General features: G+C 42.8%; 1 protein-coding gene across 1 annotated transcript in view; it reads left to right on the forward strand.

Annotated features, from left to right (window-relative positions):
- Window positions 1-14,107, forward strand: part of GREM2 (gremlin 2, DAN family BMP antagonist) — an 85,792-nt gene extending 71,685 nt beyond the window's left edge. The window contains exon 2 of the mRNA XM_045536972.1: window positions 13,460-14,107. Coding sequence (XP_045392928.1) covers window positions 13,461-13,967 — 507 coding nt within the window. The 5' untranslated portion in view covers window position 13,460 and the 3' untranslated portion in view covers window positions 13,968-14,107. The remainder of the gene's footprint in view (window positions 1-13,459) is intronic.
- Window positions 14,108-16,105: the final 1,998 nt, after the last annotated feature.

The following is a 16,105-nucleotide window of genomic DNA, read 5'->3' on the forward strand; positions in this document are numbered from 1 at the left end:
CACTTTTTAAAGAGCTATAGTTGGTATTTTTAAAAATTCACATATTGAGTAAGAATACTTTTCCCTGTCTGTTCATTGGCCCTAGCTTGGCTCTGGAGTAGCCCAGGGGGGCTTAGCTGTGGCTTCCACATGACAGCCCTTCAAATATTTGGCTGCAACTCTGAGGAATCATGGTCCCTTGACACTCCTTCCTTCCCATCCCCGGGACTTCCACCAAATACATATAATTTTCTTTATGTCGAATACACAGAATTCCTTCTATGACCCCTTCCACCATAATAGATACTGCCTGTGGATTCTCTTCAACTTTTTAACCTCCTGCTCAATGCTCATTGCCTGAAAGAGATCCAAACTTCGTGGAAAATTGGAAGGAGAGGGGGCAGGGAGGTCATGAGAATCAAATGAGCTGGTTCCTGGGCAGACTTCTCACTGCACAGACATGAATGTCAACCTTCGCTATGGCTGAGTTGCAGTGAGCTGGGGCCCTCTCCCTACAACTCCATAGAGCTCAGAAGCCACAGCACACAGGCTTGGGAAGAAAGGCATCCTAAGTGGAAACACACGTCACAATTACTTGCAAATCATCTCCCTCACATCTTCCTGTCACAAATCATTAAAGAAGTCCTCTACTCTAAATATGGGAAAACTGCTCAAAGAAAGGAGAGACGTCAGATCTAAATTTCAATTAACGTTAACCCTGATTGCTACGTATCGCTGCATTAGTCTCTGGTCCTTATTAATGAGGATATAATTAATGAAGTGTGCCCTGGGCAATGGACCAGAGCCTAGATGATTATATTCTAGACAAATAACTTAGGCTTTGTTTTTCAGAGTATGGGGTGCTTGCTAAACATGTCATTTCTCATGTTCCAGCTCAGATCTTGAGTATCTGAATTTCCACGGTGTGTGGACCTGGGTTCTGCATTTTTAACAAGTTCCCAGGTGTGTCTTGTCTATAACAAAGGTTGAGGTCTGCTTATATTAATAAAAGAAAAAGAGAGCCCTTTATTGAACTTGTGTTGCATACAAAGAATAGATATTATTACTAGAACTTGCTCTATGGGAAAATGTGCCAATCCTTGTGCTTGGAAACAATATATTAGAAAATATTTGATAAGCTTGGCTTAAGGTAAAACTGGTTCTGTTTGATGTTAACAAGAAACATGCTCTACCCATACTTCAAAAGTTCAGTAGAAGTCCTTTTTTATTTACATTATTTATAATTAGGCTGATCCAAGGAAAGATCTAAACAGAGTTATAAAAGGCAGAATGGACACCAAACATTATGAGCACATGTGCACTCAGTAAATATTTGCTGGATGAATGGTACACTTAAGTTTGCTTTATTTCCCAAATAAAAGGCAAAGGAATCATTCCTCTAACCTCCCAGGCTTTCACCTTCTCAAATATCAGTTCTATTCCGGCTGAATATGAGCAAATATAACTTCTGTTATTTCTCTGAAACATTAGATATTCTTTCATTTATTCAATAGCTATTTATTGGTCATCTACTATATGCTGGGGTCTGTGCTGAGTTCCAGGGAAATGGTGGTGAACAAAACACACTTGGTCTCTACCCTGATGGAGTTTTCCGTCGCAGAGGAGTAGTAAGTTAGGTATTTTGGGGAAAAGATGAATTATTTGAGAAACAAGGGAAATCTCAGAAAAAGTAGAGGGAACCTCAAACCGAGGCACCACCAGCTTGGTACATGCCTCATTATGTTTAGCTTTCCAGGGTATTTTGGGCTCCTGATGTCGAAGTTCGGAAAACACTTTTTATCCTCGCCACGTGATTCCATTTACTTCACTCAGAGCAGATCCTTAAATATTTGGAAGGCTAGATGAATTACAGTTTATCAGCAATGGTTTAAAGCATAACAAACAGGATTTAGTACACATTATCATCACTTCTCCCTCTCTGTCTTCTTGTTCCCACTCACCCCCACCCAGGGGAGATTCTGCCCCCAAAGTGACTCCTATCCACGCAGTAAAGACTTTTCTGTCTTTACCCCACCTGCCTTCTCCAGCCTTTGCTGTTCCTGCTTTTCCTTGTCTGCCTTTGTCAGTTTCCTTTCCTTTCTCCCTTGAGAAGCTGGTGGTCGGTCCCCAGAGTGTCACTCTCACACTTTTCTTACCCAACCCCTGAGCGATCTTATTACCCCACAGAGCTGTTTCTGAGACATCTTTCTTTCCTTGTGCCATAGAAACTGCCTGTCCCCAACCAGCTCTTCCTCTGATCTTCCCTAAGCTGGTGAACACCAGCCCCAGACCCGTCACCCAGTTCCCTGAAGCAGGTACCTAAATCTCCCCCCATTCCACGTCCTGCGTCCATTCAATTATTTCAACACGTTAAAGCCCAAATATCTAAAATGTTGCATCCATTTCTATTCCCATCACCCCTTAGCTCAGGCCCACACCATTTCTTTCATGGGTTACTCAAAGAGGCAATGAACTATTTTCCTATGTTCAGGGTTATTGTCCCTTTCTGTTTATTTGTGATTGAAATCAACGTCTTATTCCTCTTTGTATCTCAAACCCCAGGAAAATGCATGGAACATGTAGAATGAATGAATGAATGGGTTGATTCATACACACAACTTTAATAAAACTGCTGCCTGTTACAGGCTCATAAATGGAGAATGCTTTGGGTATTGGTTTTCATTTTTAATATGTTTTCAACACTTTTTCTTCACTTTTTCCGTAACTCCACATCCACTGGCATGTTTTAAGTCTCCTGGTTTTCTCTGATTATGTTTGTTTTCCTTGGTCGAGAGCCTTGAATTTGCCCTCTAATTTGTCTGAATTCTACATCAGTTGTCAATAGGAGCTAACTTGAAAAAAGTAGGGTGCGTAAGACTTAACACCGACCAAAGCAGAGTTCTTGTTTCAATTAAATTACTTAATATGGGACTTTCCAGTCCTCTATGGACCCATTAGCCAACACTGTTTTGAAAAACTGTCAGGAAGGAGAGTTTGCAGAATTCAAGAAGTGAGTGAGTGAATAGGAGAGGAATGAAGCCTGAGGTCTTTCTTCATAACATTTACATGTGGACATAAAATTTTTATGTATCAGAGAATTCAAGAATGACTTATTCTTCTTGCCCAGCATCATTAATGCAATTCTCATGCTTGCAAATAATAATATAATATAATAATGTACTCTAATATACTTCAGTGGACTGTTCTGCAAACATTTTTAGTTCTAAATCTATGACCTCCCACAAACTTTTTAATTGACATCTAAAATTTGCAGTGGATATATTATTTAAAAAATATTGTAAACTGGATGTTTTAAAATAAAATGGTTACAACATTTTTTTTAATGTCTCCAGAGGAATCTAAATACCATAGCTATTTTATGCCCACTGTTGTACATTTAAAAAAATGTAGAAATGCTCCTTTAAAGGAAATTTTACATTGTGTCTTTTTCTCCTTAAATTCATATTTCACTCTAGGTCCAACCACAGAAGTTTTTCCTAGTAGGTTTTATACTTGCAAGTCTTTTATTTCTCATCATTCTTTACTATGACAAAAAGTGTGCATGCAAATTTGAATTTGAATTCTGTGGCCAGCTTTATGTGTTTGCTGTGGATTGGTTACTCATTAGAGTGAACAACAGTATTTGATCAAAATAGCATAAGTCTATGTCACAAAGTTGATAAATAATTACTAAACACACACAAGGTAAATTTCGATTATCTTCCTCTCTTAAAAAGATGCCCCAGGCATGGAGATATTTTATTGTTGTTTATGCTTTCATAGAGGAATACTACTTATTCCTAGAAAGAGGCAGCGTTCTGCAGAAATTCTTTACTCTGTGTGTGTATATGATTATATGATATACATAATATATTTTATTAATACATTATATTTTATATACATTAATATATAATTACATATGTAATATATACTAAGGAAATGTATTCACATAAATAAATTGTAATAGAAATGTGTTTTCTTTTTTCTTTCTTTCTTTCTTTCTTTTTTTTTAGAGACAGAGTCTTACTCTCTCTCCCTCACTGGAGTGCAGTGGTGTGGTAATAGCTCACTGTAAACTCAAACAGCTGGGCTGAAACAAACCTTCTGCCTCAGCCTCCCAAATACTTAGGACTACAGGTGTGTGTCATCACATTTCTTTTTTTTTTGTAATTTTCTGTAGAGACAGGGGTCTCACTATGTTGCCAGGCTGGTCTTGAACTCCTGACCTCGTGTAATCCTCCCACCTCGGCTTTCCAAAGCACTGGGATTACAGGCATAGAAATGTGTTTTCCTAAGAGCAATGTCTTGATTTCTTAAAATCCTTCAAACTTACGTGCGAAAAATCACATAGTGATCATTGGTGAGCTATCACCTGTGAATGTAATTAGATTCTTTTTCAATTTTGATTTAAAGCAAATTATTAGAAATGACTTGACTTGCAAAAAGATTTGTTTATTAGTCATTTACTTTTTAGTGAGGGTAACGATGCTTAGAATTGTCCCTTTGCTTTGCACCCTAGAGCCTTTGTCGCATCTCTGGCCGTACACCCCAGTAAGAGTGGGTGGGATGGGAGCTGCCCCTCTCTTTTGTAAAGCGAAAGAAGAGAACACAAACGAGGCAGGAAAGGAGAACCTGTTTGTCCCATGGTGGGCACCTTCCCTAGCTGATCTCTTGGAAGAGAAGGAACACACAGAGGTTGAGGGTTTATACACTGATTCCTCTAATACTACGCTTCAACACACGCCCCTTGGAAAGCCTGTCTGTAACCCCCAGGGTTAGATGTATGCTAGTTTGAAGACCATTTACCACAGAGAATTGCTGGCCTAGTTAAGATGAGAGATAGGAAAGAATATTGGGTTGGTGGTTGAAGGAATAAAGAGGAGTAGACAACACGGGGAAATAGAAGGAAGATAAGGACCTGCAAAAATTATTGTTGCTGAATCATAGGCAATGGTTCGTTTGATTTTTTCAAATATTCCATTTTTAATCCTTATATTTACTTCTGATTTTGAGCCTAGATGTGTATTAAATCATTATGATGAAAGGCTCACACCTACTGAAAGTATCACACCTACTGAAAAGTTAACCCAGTTTTAAGCTCTTATTGATAGTTCTTAAAAATTTAAAAAAAAAAAAATCACACCTCTACCAGTGTAGGTAAAATGTATTCAATCATCCAGTCTTTCATTCATTCATACCTTAATAAACGTTCAAAACTAGGCTGGGCGCGGTGGCTCAGGCCTGTAATCCTAACACTCTGGGAGGCCGAGGCAAGAGGAACACTTGAGGTCAGGAGTTCAAGACCAGCCTGAGCAAGAGTGAGACCCTGTCTATAACTAAAAAAAAAAAAAAAATAGGAAAAAAATTAGCCAGGTATGGTGGTGTGCGCCTGTAGTCCTGGCTACTCAGGAGGCTGAGGCAGGAGGATCGTTTGGGCTCAGTATTTTGAGGTTGCTGTGAGCTATTGACACCACCACTCTAGCACAGGAAACAGAGAGAGACTCTGTCTCAAAAAAAAAAAAAAAAAAAATGAGGCAGAGAAGACAATGAGGTCTTGTTGATGGATTTAATATGTGAAAAGATAAGCTAGGATACTCTCCAGTAACTCAACAAAAATGATTTAAATACTAATGAGTTTAACTCACAAACATGACTTCCAGGGGTAAGCAGTTCCAGGAATGCTTAGTTCAATGGCTTACAAACATACTCAAGAACCTTATATCATAGTTGCATTATTGCCCATGCCTGAATCAATCACTTACAAGAAGAGTAGGATGATCAATTGGGTTGGACCAACCAACTTTTAACTCCATGGTGTGTAGAAAAGTCTACGAAGAACTTGAAATTCAATACCTGGACAAAACTGTAGTTCTGTTAGAAAGGAAAAATGGGATATTGACTCTTAGGTAGTAAATTAACAGAGTCTGCCTGAACTCTCAGCTGTCTGACTTGGGTGAAAGGATAAATGCTGTACATTGAGACAGGGTCTGTCAGAGGAGGAGCAGATGTGTGGGAAATTATGGTGAGATTCGGAACATACAGAATTTGGGGTACCTGCAGGATGTTTGGGGAATATTTGCTAGGAAGTTGAGTATAGGGTCTGGGAGTCATGAGCAGAGCGCTGGTAGTTGAAGTCATAGGCATGAATGAAATTCTTGGTAGAAATACCAGCAATGAGAAGACAGAGTTAAGAGAAATCCTTGAGGAAGACCCGTCTTTAAGAGGAGAACAGAGAAAGAAAAATCAAGAAAAGAGATGGAAAGACTGAGATTCAAAGAGGAAAACGATATTTTCTCTTGAATACTAGAGGAAGAACAAAGGGATGACAGCGTATAGTTTTGTCAGACTTTATTATGGGCTTTGCCACCATGCCTATGAACTGTCACAGAACGAGAATAACAAAGTAGCTGGAAGTAAGAGTGAATGGGAAAAATTGATGGAGTACATGGGCAGGATGTTTTAGATTTTGCTCAAAGCATTTTAGACAGGGCTCACTAATTTATTTTGTCGATCATATATACACAGACAGAAAATCTATTCTCTGCTCCCAGGGAAGGGGAAGCCTACTATCATAGCTTTCCTTGAACACACAGTGCTATTCTAGAAAGGTGGAGGAAAGGGACTGGAGAGTGCAGAATCCCTGCAGTATCACTGGTCACTTGGGCAACAGCCTAAAATCTTTATTTGAAAAAAAATTAGGTGCTGCCTAATGGCTGCAGAGAACAATGTCAGTGGCTATAAAAATCTTTAATGGGTGGCTCATAATCTCTTCCTTCCTTTCAAATAAAACTCGTGGTCCTTTTTGCTCAGAGAGTTCTTGGATTATGACTTGATTTCAGTGCCACATTCCTCATGACAGCAACACAAGACAGCGGGTGGCAAGTGCCATTAACACCATTTTACATGGAGGAACCCAGAGAAGCCTGGGAGTGAGTCACACAGGGTCACAGCATGGCCAGCTCAGGGCCCAGAAACTGTGTTCTCCCTCCAATTCCCCAGTGGATGTGACCTAGAGAGAAACAACCTATATGTGGGTAAACCCACAGCTTTCAAAGACCTTTCCCATCCATTTCCTTATTTAATTTAAGGCTTGCCACAGTGTTATATTTCCTATCCTGAACTTAGCCCAACCATTCCTTCAAAGATTTAGAACTTTGATTATAAATTCCCTAATGATACACTGACTATCCAGAAGTCAAAGTAAGTAATGATAGTATCATTTCTTCTTTGGTGGAAAACCTTCTTTAAAAAAAAAAACAATAATATAATTTTTCCAGATGAAATTAAGCTTCTCCTGGAACAAAATGGTAGTCAATGTTCCATTCAGAAAATGCCACTGGGAAAAGTAAGTGAATTCATTTGGATTTCAAACTTCTGAGTCATGTGGGATGCCCTGATCTCTCTGCTTTGAAATTGCGAGCCACTTCCTATTCTTTTCATGACAGTTCAGAAGATTTATAGTTAGAACTTCTTATTTTTCCTTTCCTAATGTTTTAATTTCTCTCATTTTGAATAAGTTGCAATCATTTCTTTTTAGTCATAAGACCACTGCATTTGAGCTAACATACAGCCCCATGTAATCAGAGAGATGTGAATTAAAATAATCATAAGATGCCATTTCAAATTTTTCAGGTAGGCAAAGAGTAATAAATCTGGTAACACCGAGTGTTAGAGGTATGTGCTGTAGCAGGGACTCGCATGTTACCCAGGGCAGAGGAGGCTAATACAAGCACTCTGAAAGCAACTTGGCAAAACTTAGTCAAGCTCAAGTTACACAGATCCTATGACCCAGCATTTCCACTTCTTGGTGTTTCCTCTAGAAAAACTCCTAACAGATGGACATAAATAAACACATACAGAAATATTCAGTGCAGGACTATTAGCAATAGTGAAAAAGTAGAAGGAACCCAACCGTTCCTCAGGAAGATGAATGAATAGACTGCTTTCATATTCAGCAGGGGAGAGTAGAGTCTCCTTCTACAAATATCCACGTGCAGAAGATCTCAAACATGTTTTTTTTGGACGAAAAAGTTGCAAAAGAAGAGTGTGGTACTGTTTGGGTAAAGATGAATTACACACATACAAACATACCCTCATACACAAAACATACACAGTGAAAACATCAATAGGGATGATATAGACCGACTTTAGGATGCTGGTCATGTCACAGAGGGTATGAGAAGTGATGAGGAGAGAATGATACTTTATCTATATTATTTTTTTCAAAATTGAAGGATTGCAAAATAAAAATGAGAAATAGCAACACTGTTTTCATCTTGCTGTTGAGTACATAGGGTTTGTTAGATTCTCTGTCTTGCTCTATGTTTGAAATATTTCATAGTTATAAATGTTAAAATGGAAAGCTACTTTTCTGGCAAAAGAGCCCAATGGTAAAGGGAAGGTAACAACTGAATCAGATAGAAAAAGTCTGGAGCAAGACTTGGCAATGTTTTCCTGTAAAAGGCCAGAAAGTCCATATTTTAGACTGCAGGCATTAGGTCACTGTCTCCACTACTCACCCACTCTGCTTTTGTGACAAGACAGCCTTGGACAAAACATAAATGAAGGGGTATGGCTGTGTTCCAATACAGCTTTATTTACAAAAACAGATCTCAGGTTGCATTTGGCCCATGGGCCATAGTTTGCCTCAGTTTACAGTTTCTAGAGGTAAGTGGTTTTAGCAGACAAGCCATCTTAGGCTCAAGGGTGATCCTGGGGTCAGGGAACATCCGGATCTTTTTCTAGAGAGTTAGTTGGGCAGCTAGGCCATCACTGTCCAGCCTAAGAACCCAAATCATCAATGCAGTACCTTTAGTAGCGGAGATTGTGGCAGTATTAGAACTCATAAAAATAATCCCTGAAGTTTAACATTGCTGGGGATTTTGCTTCGGAGATTTCTGCTTGGTTTTGAGTCTTTTTTCACTTTGGTGGTGACAGCAAGTGTATCCCAGGTGTGCCTATCAATATTCAGCCCTGGGAGCTTCCCTTCAACCTTGCAAGGATGCCCTGGAATTCTTAGGTCACAGAAAATGTCTTGGCCCCATCCCGATCCCCACTCCTGCACAGCTCCGTACTGCCTTGACCTGACTTCTACAACTCAGTAAGGTCACCCTGGGAGGGAGCTCATCTGCTTAGCTGTACCCTTGGCCTTCAGTCACTTGCATTCACCTGTCAGGAAGGATGACTCAGCACTGCTGTAGCCTTTCCTAGAAATCAGGAAGCTTTATTGCTCAAGCTCCTGTTGGCAGAACCCTCTTGGGGTCTTGACGCTTCTAAGAAGGGCTGATAGAAGGGCCCTGGGGTGCTTTAGCTGCCTAGGTACTCGACTGCTTTGGCCTCTGCAGCCCCTGTTCTGGTATCTACCACGGCCAGGCCCGAGGGCATTCACTTAAGATAAAAACACTTCCACCACCTCTCTCTCTGCACCACCAGCTTTGGCCAACCCAGTCTGCTTAGGCCATCAGCATTCACAGTCCTGGCACCCCTTGCCAAGTGACAACATCGCCAGGCCAGAAGGATGGTTCATAAAACCAACAGCATTTATTTATGAGTTTCTTCTGCTAGAAGCCAACTACAAGATGTGAGAGTAAAATGAAGTATCCTCGTGCTGTCATTCCTGGCAGTTGTCACAACATTCCTGAGAGGTTAATTGTACTCAACCATTTTTCTGAGTAGCAAAGTGATTCAGGACAGAGCAGGACGCTAAAGTGCTAAATTCAGGTCCTGGCAGGGCTCGGTGACATATGCACATGGGGACGGTTGGTGAACTGGAGACAGAGGCATGCATGTTCTTTCTCTTCCCCAGGAACCCTACGCCACCAAGGGCCAGCAGAGGAGGAGCCGTTGGCTTCATTGCTTTAATGCCCTGAAGAAAAGAGGCTACAGCCTCATAGACACCAGGGCAGAACGCCTCTGGCCTATTTGCCTGTTTGGACACTGATATGCCACGTTACCGTTGCTGGGTGTGAAGGAGGAAAGAAAGGAGACACAGGAAAGGATAGAAGAGCCTGAGGTGGTCCCATTCATCTAGATTTCAGTCGCCTGTCTTCCCTTTCCTGAAAATTGGAGCTTTGCTTTGCTTCTTAGGTTCCTGGGAGACACAACTTTTAAAGGTGATGCTTTGAAAAGTTTGAAAGCATTCAAAGGACAACTGATACTGTTGACTCTAAGAGCTTTGGTCCCAAATTGGTCTGAACACGTTCTCTCTGATGATGATGATGCATTTCTGAGCCCGTCCACCATGCGTGGGAAGCTGTTCCTGGAACCAGGATTTGAGGACCCGGCTGACTGTGTCAATCTTTCCTGGCCGGGACTCGCAAACTCTTGGTTGTGTTTACCCAGAATGTTAATAATTTCGGAAATTATTAAAATGGAACCAAAATACTTTCTTTTTAAGAGGCTACTGAGATCACAAGTCGTTCCACAAATATAATAAGCTGTGTAAGCTGAGCGTGTCCAATACTCGACACTTGCCACGAGCCAGCTGGAAGTGTGGCCATTTTCATACGACACTTCGTGTGTGGAACTAAGGAGGAATGAGAAGAGCCCTTTAAAAACTAGGCCTTAAAAGTGCAATAATTGTGTTGGACAAAATGTTTTCAAAAAAAAAAAAAAAAAGAGCAAAAAAAAAACTTTCTTTTTGTCCCCTCTCTCTGCTCTCAATTGCCCGTTGTCATCTCTGTGACCTAACTCCTGTGCTTTTGCCGATGTTATCACCCTAAAGAATCCCATTCAGATTTTAAGGGACCCGTTTAGTTGTCACTTTCTACACTCTTCCTGTTCCCTCTCCGGGCAGAACTGATGCATTTCCTTTGCACCCTCACTACCATTTGGGGTCACTGGTGCTCATCAAAGTTACCCAAGGCAATTCTTAAAAATATAGATCTCAAATCTCACCCCAACCTACTGATTCAGAATGCTTTTGGGTGGATCCTGGATTTGTTGGTGGCAGGATCACGACGGTGCAAACCTAGGCCATTGCTCCTATATGCCTTTGTCCTACATGGTCACTTGCATGCCTCCCCCTGGCTTCCTAATTACAAGCTTGTTGAAGTCAATGAAACTCACGGTATTCATATTTCGATCGGTGCGTATTTATTGAGTACCGACTGTGTACCAGGCACTTTCCTGAGAACAGGGGGCATAGCAATGAGCAAAACAGGTAGGCCTTCTCTCTTGGACCTTACAATCCAGGGAGGGAAGTCAGATAATAAAAAGTAAATAAATAAGATCATTAAATACTATTTGATTAGATGATAAGTACCACGGAGAAAAATCAAGCAGAGAAGAAGGAGATGGTGGATTCTAGGATAGTGAGGGAGGTACACACTAAGCCTTCGCTTAGGAGGTGATAATTGAGCAAAGAGTTGAAGACTGAGAGAGAGAAGGCCAAGAAGAAATCTGGGGGAAAGGCAAATGTGAGGCCCTAGAGCAGAAGAATGCCAAGCACAGTCTAGAAACAGAAAGGTGGTCAGTGTGGCTGAGGCACAGTGAGCAAGTGGGGGAAAGTAGGAGGCTGGGGACATAAGCGTGAGGGGAATGGATGTTGTAAGGGCTCATCTGACCCTGTAAGAACATGGCCTTTGTCTCTGACCAAGACACTGGGATTCACAAAGCCTGCCTTACTCCAGAATAAATACTCCCTGAATACTCGATAAAATGAAGGGATCATTTCTGAGGGCACATGCAAAGGCCTTGTGGCTTAGACCTAGACCAACAACAGTGACACAAAAATAATTTTAGCATAGATATTTTAACATAAGTATTTTTAACCAAAAGGCAGCTATACTCACTGGCAGCTCAGATTTCCGAGCCAGGATGCCTGGATTTAAGTATTTTACATACTACTGGTTATGCGATCTTGGCAATCTCTCATTGCTAAGATCGTGTAACTAGTCCTCATCCATAAAATGCAGAAAATACTAGTACCTACTTCATAGAACTCTGATAATTAAATAGGTTCATACATGAAGGGAAACTATCAGAGTGTCTGATGTGCTTTGAGAACTAACAAATATTTGCTATTAACGTTAGCATGGATAAATGTAAGACATTTATTAACAATTTGAGGAATTTAACATGCTTAATATTAAATTTTAGTCATTCTCTATACTCTGGGCTGATAAATATAATATTATAACTAATATTCAGTATTAGTTATATGATATATATTATATAGTTAATGACATAGAGATTATTGTTGCATGTCCACTTTACGGGGTGCATGTAAAAGGAATGGGAGTTTATTCAGTTCTGTAAGTGGTAAAATACGCAGAGAGGGAGTGAATAAACACGAAGATGATGCTGATGACAACAGCTATGTTGGGGGTGACAGCTGTAAAACGAGATGGGTATCATCTCTATTGCTGGGTATTATTAGTGTGCCTTGAGACTGCTCAAGAAACTACAAACATTGAAAGTGTGAATTAAACGTTGAAGTCCATCTTTCCCTTTAGTCAGACTTTGGTTTGCCTCCTACAAGACACATTTCAGACAGAGTAAGACTCATTGCTCTGTGATTCCCATCCCTGTTGAACTTGTGTGATAGTGTTCTAACACAAAGACTGAAAATATAATACATTCCTGTAGGCAAGCTTTGCATTGGCATCAGACAGTTTTAATGCAACCTGGAAAATGTCTCTGTTCATTACTAGGAATTGGTTTTCACCATGAGAATCTAATTCATGACTCATTGGAATGACTTGAATATCTGTGTACAGATGTCCAATGCCAAATGTTATATAGTATTTATAAGAAATGATAAGCAGACGCAACAATTAATTTTCCTAGTCTATGTCCACTTCTAACTTGAATACGCATTTTTAAGAAACTTGCGAACCACACCCACCTTCCTTTTACTTTTTACTGATTAATTTTTCTAATCATATCCTTGTCTAGTGGTTAATTTTGATGGCTCCAGAGGTAGATCCCTGGCTTCAAATCCTGGACTATTGCTCAGTGGTCGTGTGACCTTGGGCAAATAACTCAACCTCTATGGGCCTCAATTTCTTTCATTGTAGAGTAAGGATAATAATACCACCTCCCACTTCAGGCTGTTTTTAGGATCAAATGAAACATCTATCACCTAGAACATACTAAAACACAGTAAATGTTGGTTATTAACTATTATTGGTACTTCTGCGAACTGGCTCCAGCTATCTCTTTGCAAAGCATTTGCTTTGCAACTCTCTGATCGTTCATCAGGTGTATGTTTCCTAACTGTATTGTAAATTACTTGCTGACCATTTTGTCCTTCCCCTTGTCTTGGGGCATTATCCGGGTGACATCAACAGCAGTACACAAGTGTACTATTTAGTCACCTCTCGCCTCCACCTGCCCCCGGGCAACCAGTAGTCAGCCACGCCCCACCTGTCACTTCTAGAAATAAAACAACGCTATGGCATTAAAAGGCAAACCGCGGATCGCGCACTCCAGCGGCCATCCCAACCAACCCCTCTAACTCTTCTTCTTGTCGTTGCAGGATGTTCCGGAGGCTTTCCCTGTCCTTGTTCCTGGTGGCCGTGCTGGTGAGGGTGGCCGAAGCCCGCAAGAACCGGCCGGCGGGCGCCATCCCCTCGCCTTACAAGGACGGCAGCAGCAACAACTCGGAGCGATGGCAGCACCAGATCAAGGAGGTGCTGGCCTCCAGCCAGGAGGCCCTGGTGGTCACCGAGCGCAAGTACCTCAAGAGTGACTGGTGCAAGACGCAGCCGCTGCGGCAGACGGTGGGCGAGGAGGGCTGCCGCAGCCGCACCATCCTCAACCGCTTCTGCTACGGCCAGTGCAACTCCTTCTACATCCCGCGGCACGTGAAGAAGGAGGAGGAGTCCTTCCAGTCCTGCGCCTTCTGCAAGCCCCAGCGCGTCACCTCCGTCCTCGTGGAGCTCGAGTGCCCCGGCCTGGACCCGCCCTTCCGACTCAAAAAAATCCAGAAGGTGAAGCAGTGCAGGTGCATGTCCGTGAACCTGAGCGACTCGGACAAGCAGTGAGCGCCCCCGAGGGCGCAGCGCCGCTCTGCACGCGCCCCCGTCCCCGTCCTCCGAGCCCACTCACGCGCTGCCTGGTGTCCCCACCCCCTCAGCGGCAAGCATGTCTCTTGGGGCTGACGGTGGCCTTGTCCAGCACGTGGACCCACCGCAAGTGGAGCTTCGCTGATGTGTCCCTGACCGACCCCGGGCCCCACCAGAGCCTCCCGAACCGGGTTGTGGATCAGGCCCGAAGGAAAAGGCTGGAAAACCACCGCCACCCGCCACCCAGCCGTCGGAGGGGACCTTGCAGGTGATGCGCTGCCAGTCCGGCAGTGATGTTTCCACCGTGTGGAAAAGCGAGTATTTGCCTGGCCTCCCCCGACACTCCGGCTCACCCCCCTCCCGCGGGCAGCGGAGGGCGAAGGATGCGTCACTCTGCTGAGCTGTCCCCAAACCTCTCCCGCGGGTCCCTGGACCTCTGGCTGGGCTGGGCGCGCTCCCTCTGTGATCCGGAGGCTGCCCTCGGCAGCTAGTGTCACGCGGCTGTGGACAAGTCACATGAAGATGTCCATGGACAGGGGGTCTCTTCGCAAACCTGATACCAGGAAGACAACTTGAGCCACTTGGATCCCGAAGTGGCCTTCCCTGGGGACCTCGCTCACAGCAGGCCACACCCTCCCCCACCCTGAGCCACCATCACCCCTTCTTCCTCACTGTCCCCCCCAACCCCCTTGTGGACTGAAGACGAACTCTGGTGTGCATGCTATTACCGCTGCAGTTAGAATATTATCACACACGAAGGTCTCTGTATTAACGCTGGTTTTATAATTGACCTATATTGTAAAGAGCTGTTTTAAAAAAAAAAGTATTATAGACCTATCCATATATTGTTTCACATGTTTTGCCTCTGGCTTTGCAGCACAATTCTGAGTAAGGAGGACAGCAGGTGATGATCTGCCCAGAAGGTGTTTTTAACTCAGAAATAATGCCTGCTCAGCAGTTCACTGTCATGCACCTATTTTAGATTGGGCAGGGAGATGGGAGGAGTCGGATTTGACTTTGAATATTATGTCACGGAAGGTACTCAAGCATTGCAGCACAATGTAGAAATCGGGTTGGGATGGATGGGTGCCGGGAGGGGAGTTGTTTGGGAAGTTATTAACCCAAAACTCAAAAGCCTGCCCATGCCAGGTGAGAAGGCATGCTATTTTCACTGCCATGACACTAAGCAAATAAATAAATAAATAAATATTTCCTGTTAAAAGAAAGAGATATTTAACAATATAAGGAGTCAGGTCACTTTGTGGTGTAGGAAGAAGGGCGGACTATAATATATAGAATAGCAACCTAGTTGAACTGTCCTGCAGAAAACAACTCACTTCTTTTTCAAAGTATAGACTGTACCAAGGTCCCTTTCACTTTAATAAGGAATTGTTGAAGTTTCTGTGCTGTGGACTCTTGATATAAAGAAGTAGAGATAGTTTATTTTCCAGCAAAATGATACTTTCTTTGGGTCCCGTTGCTAAAATGTCCTAGGAAGGCTTCCCTGTGAGTAGAGTGTGTGGAATCTGACTAATGTGAATGAGATGCCCCTGGTGGGAGTCAGCACGCTTTGCAAACTTTTCACTGGTGACTCCCTAGCAAGTGCTCCCGCCAACAGGCCGGTTCCCTAGTATGTGAGAGAGACCCTCTCCAAGCATCTCTGGGGACTGAAGCTTCCTGACACTAGGCAGTGGCAGTAGATGTAGAGACATTCACCTAGAGAGCACGATTGGGCTTGAGTGTGTTGGTGGATCTATTTCAGGTCTCTGCACTGCAAGGCTCTTTCCTGTCCCTTCTGTAACACCGTGAGACCCGAGCAGCCTGTGCTGTTGGAAAGCGCTTGGCTTCATCAATGGGTAAACACAGCCAGAAACCAGGAGGCGGAAATAAAAAGAAATCTTGAAGGGCTGGAACCTGGGGATGGAGGAAAAAAGTGGAGAGGGTGTCCAAGGGCAGAACTGATTTTTGCATTTAGTGGAAAACCTCAAGTCAGACTCAGTGGCAGAATGAGCAGCAGGAGTGCTGCGAGGGAGGGAATATGATCACGTGATCAGAATGGAGGCTAAGGGAGTGCAGTAGGAGGGGAGTGGAGGGGAGTCTCCACCCCAACTGCAAAG

Source organism: Lemur catta, chromosome 25 (assembly GCF_020740605.2).
Source record: "Lemur catta isolate mLemCat1 chromosome 25, mLemCat1.pri, whole genome shotgun sequence".
Taxonomy (NCBI): Eukaryota; Metazoa; Chordata; class Mammalia; order Primates; family Lemuridae; genus Lemur; species Lemur catta.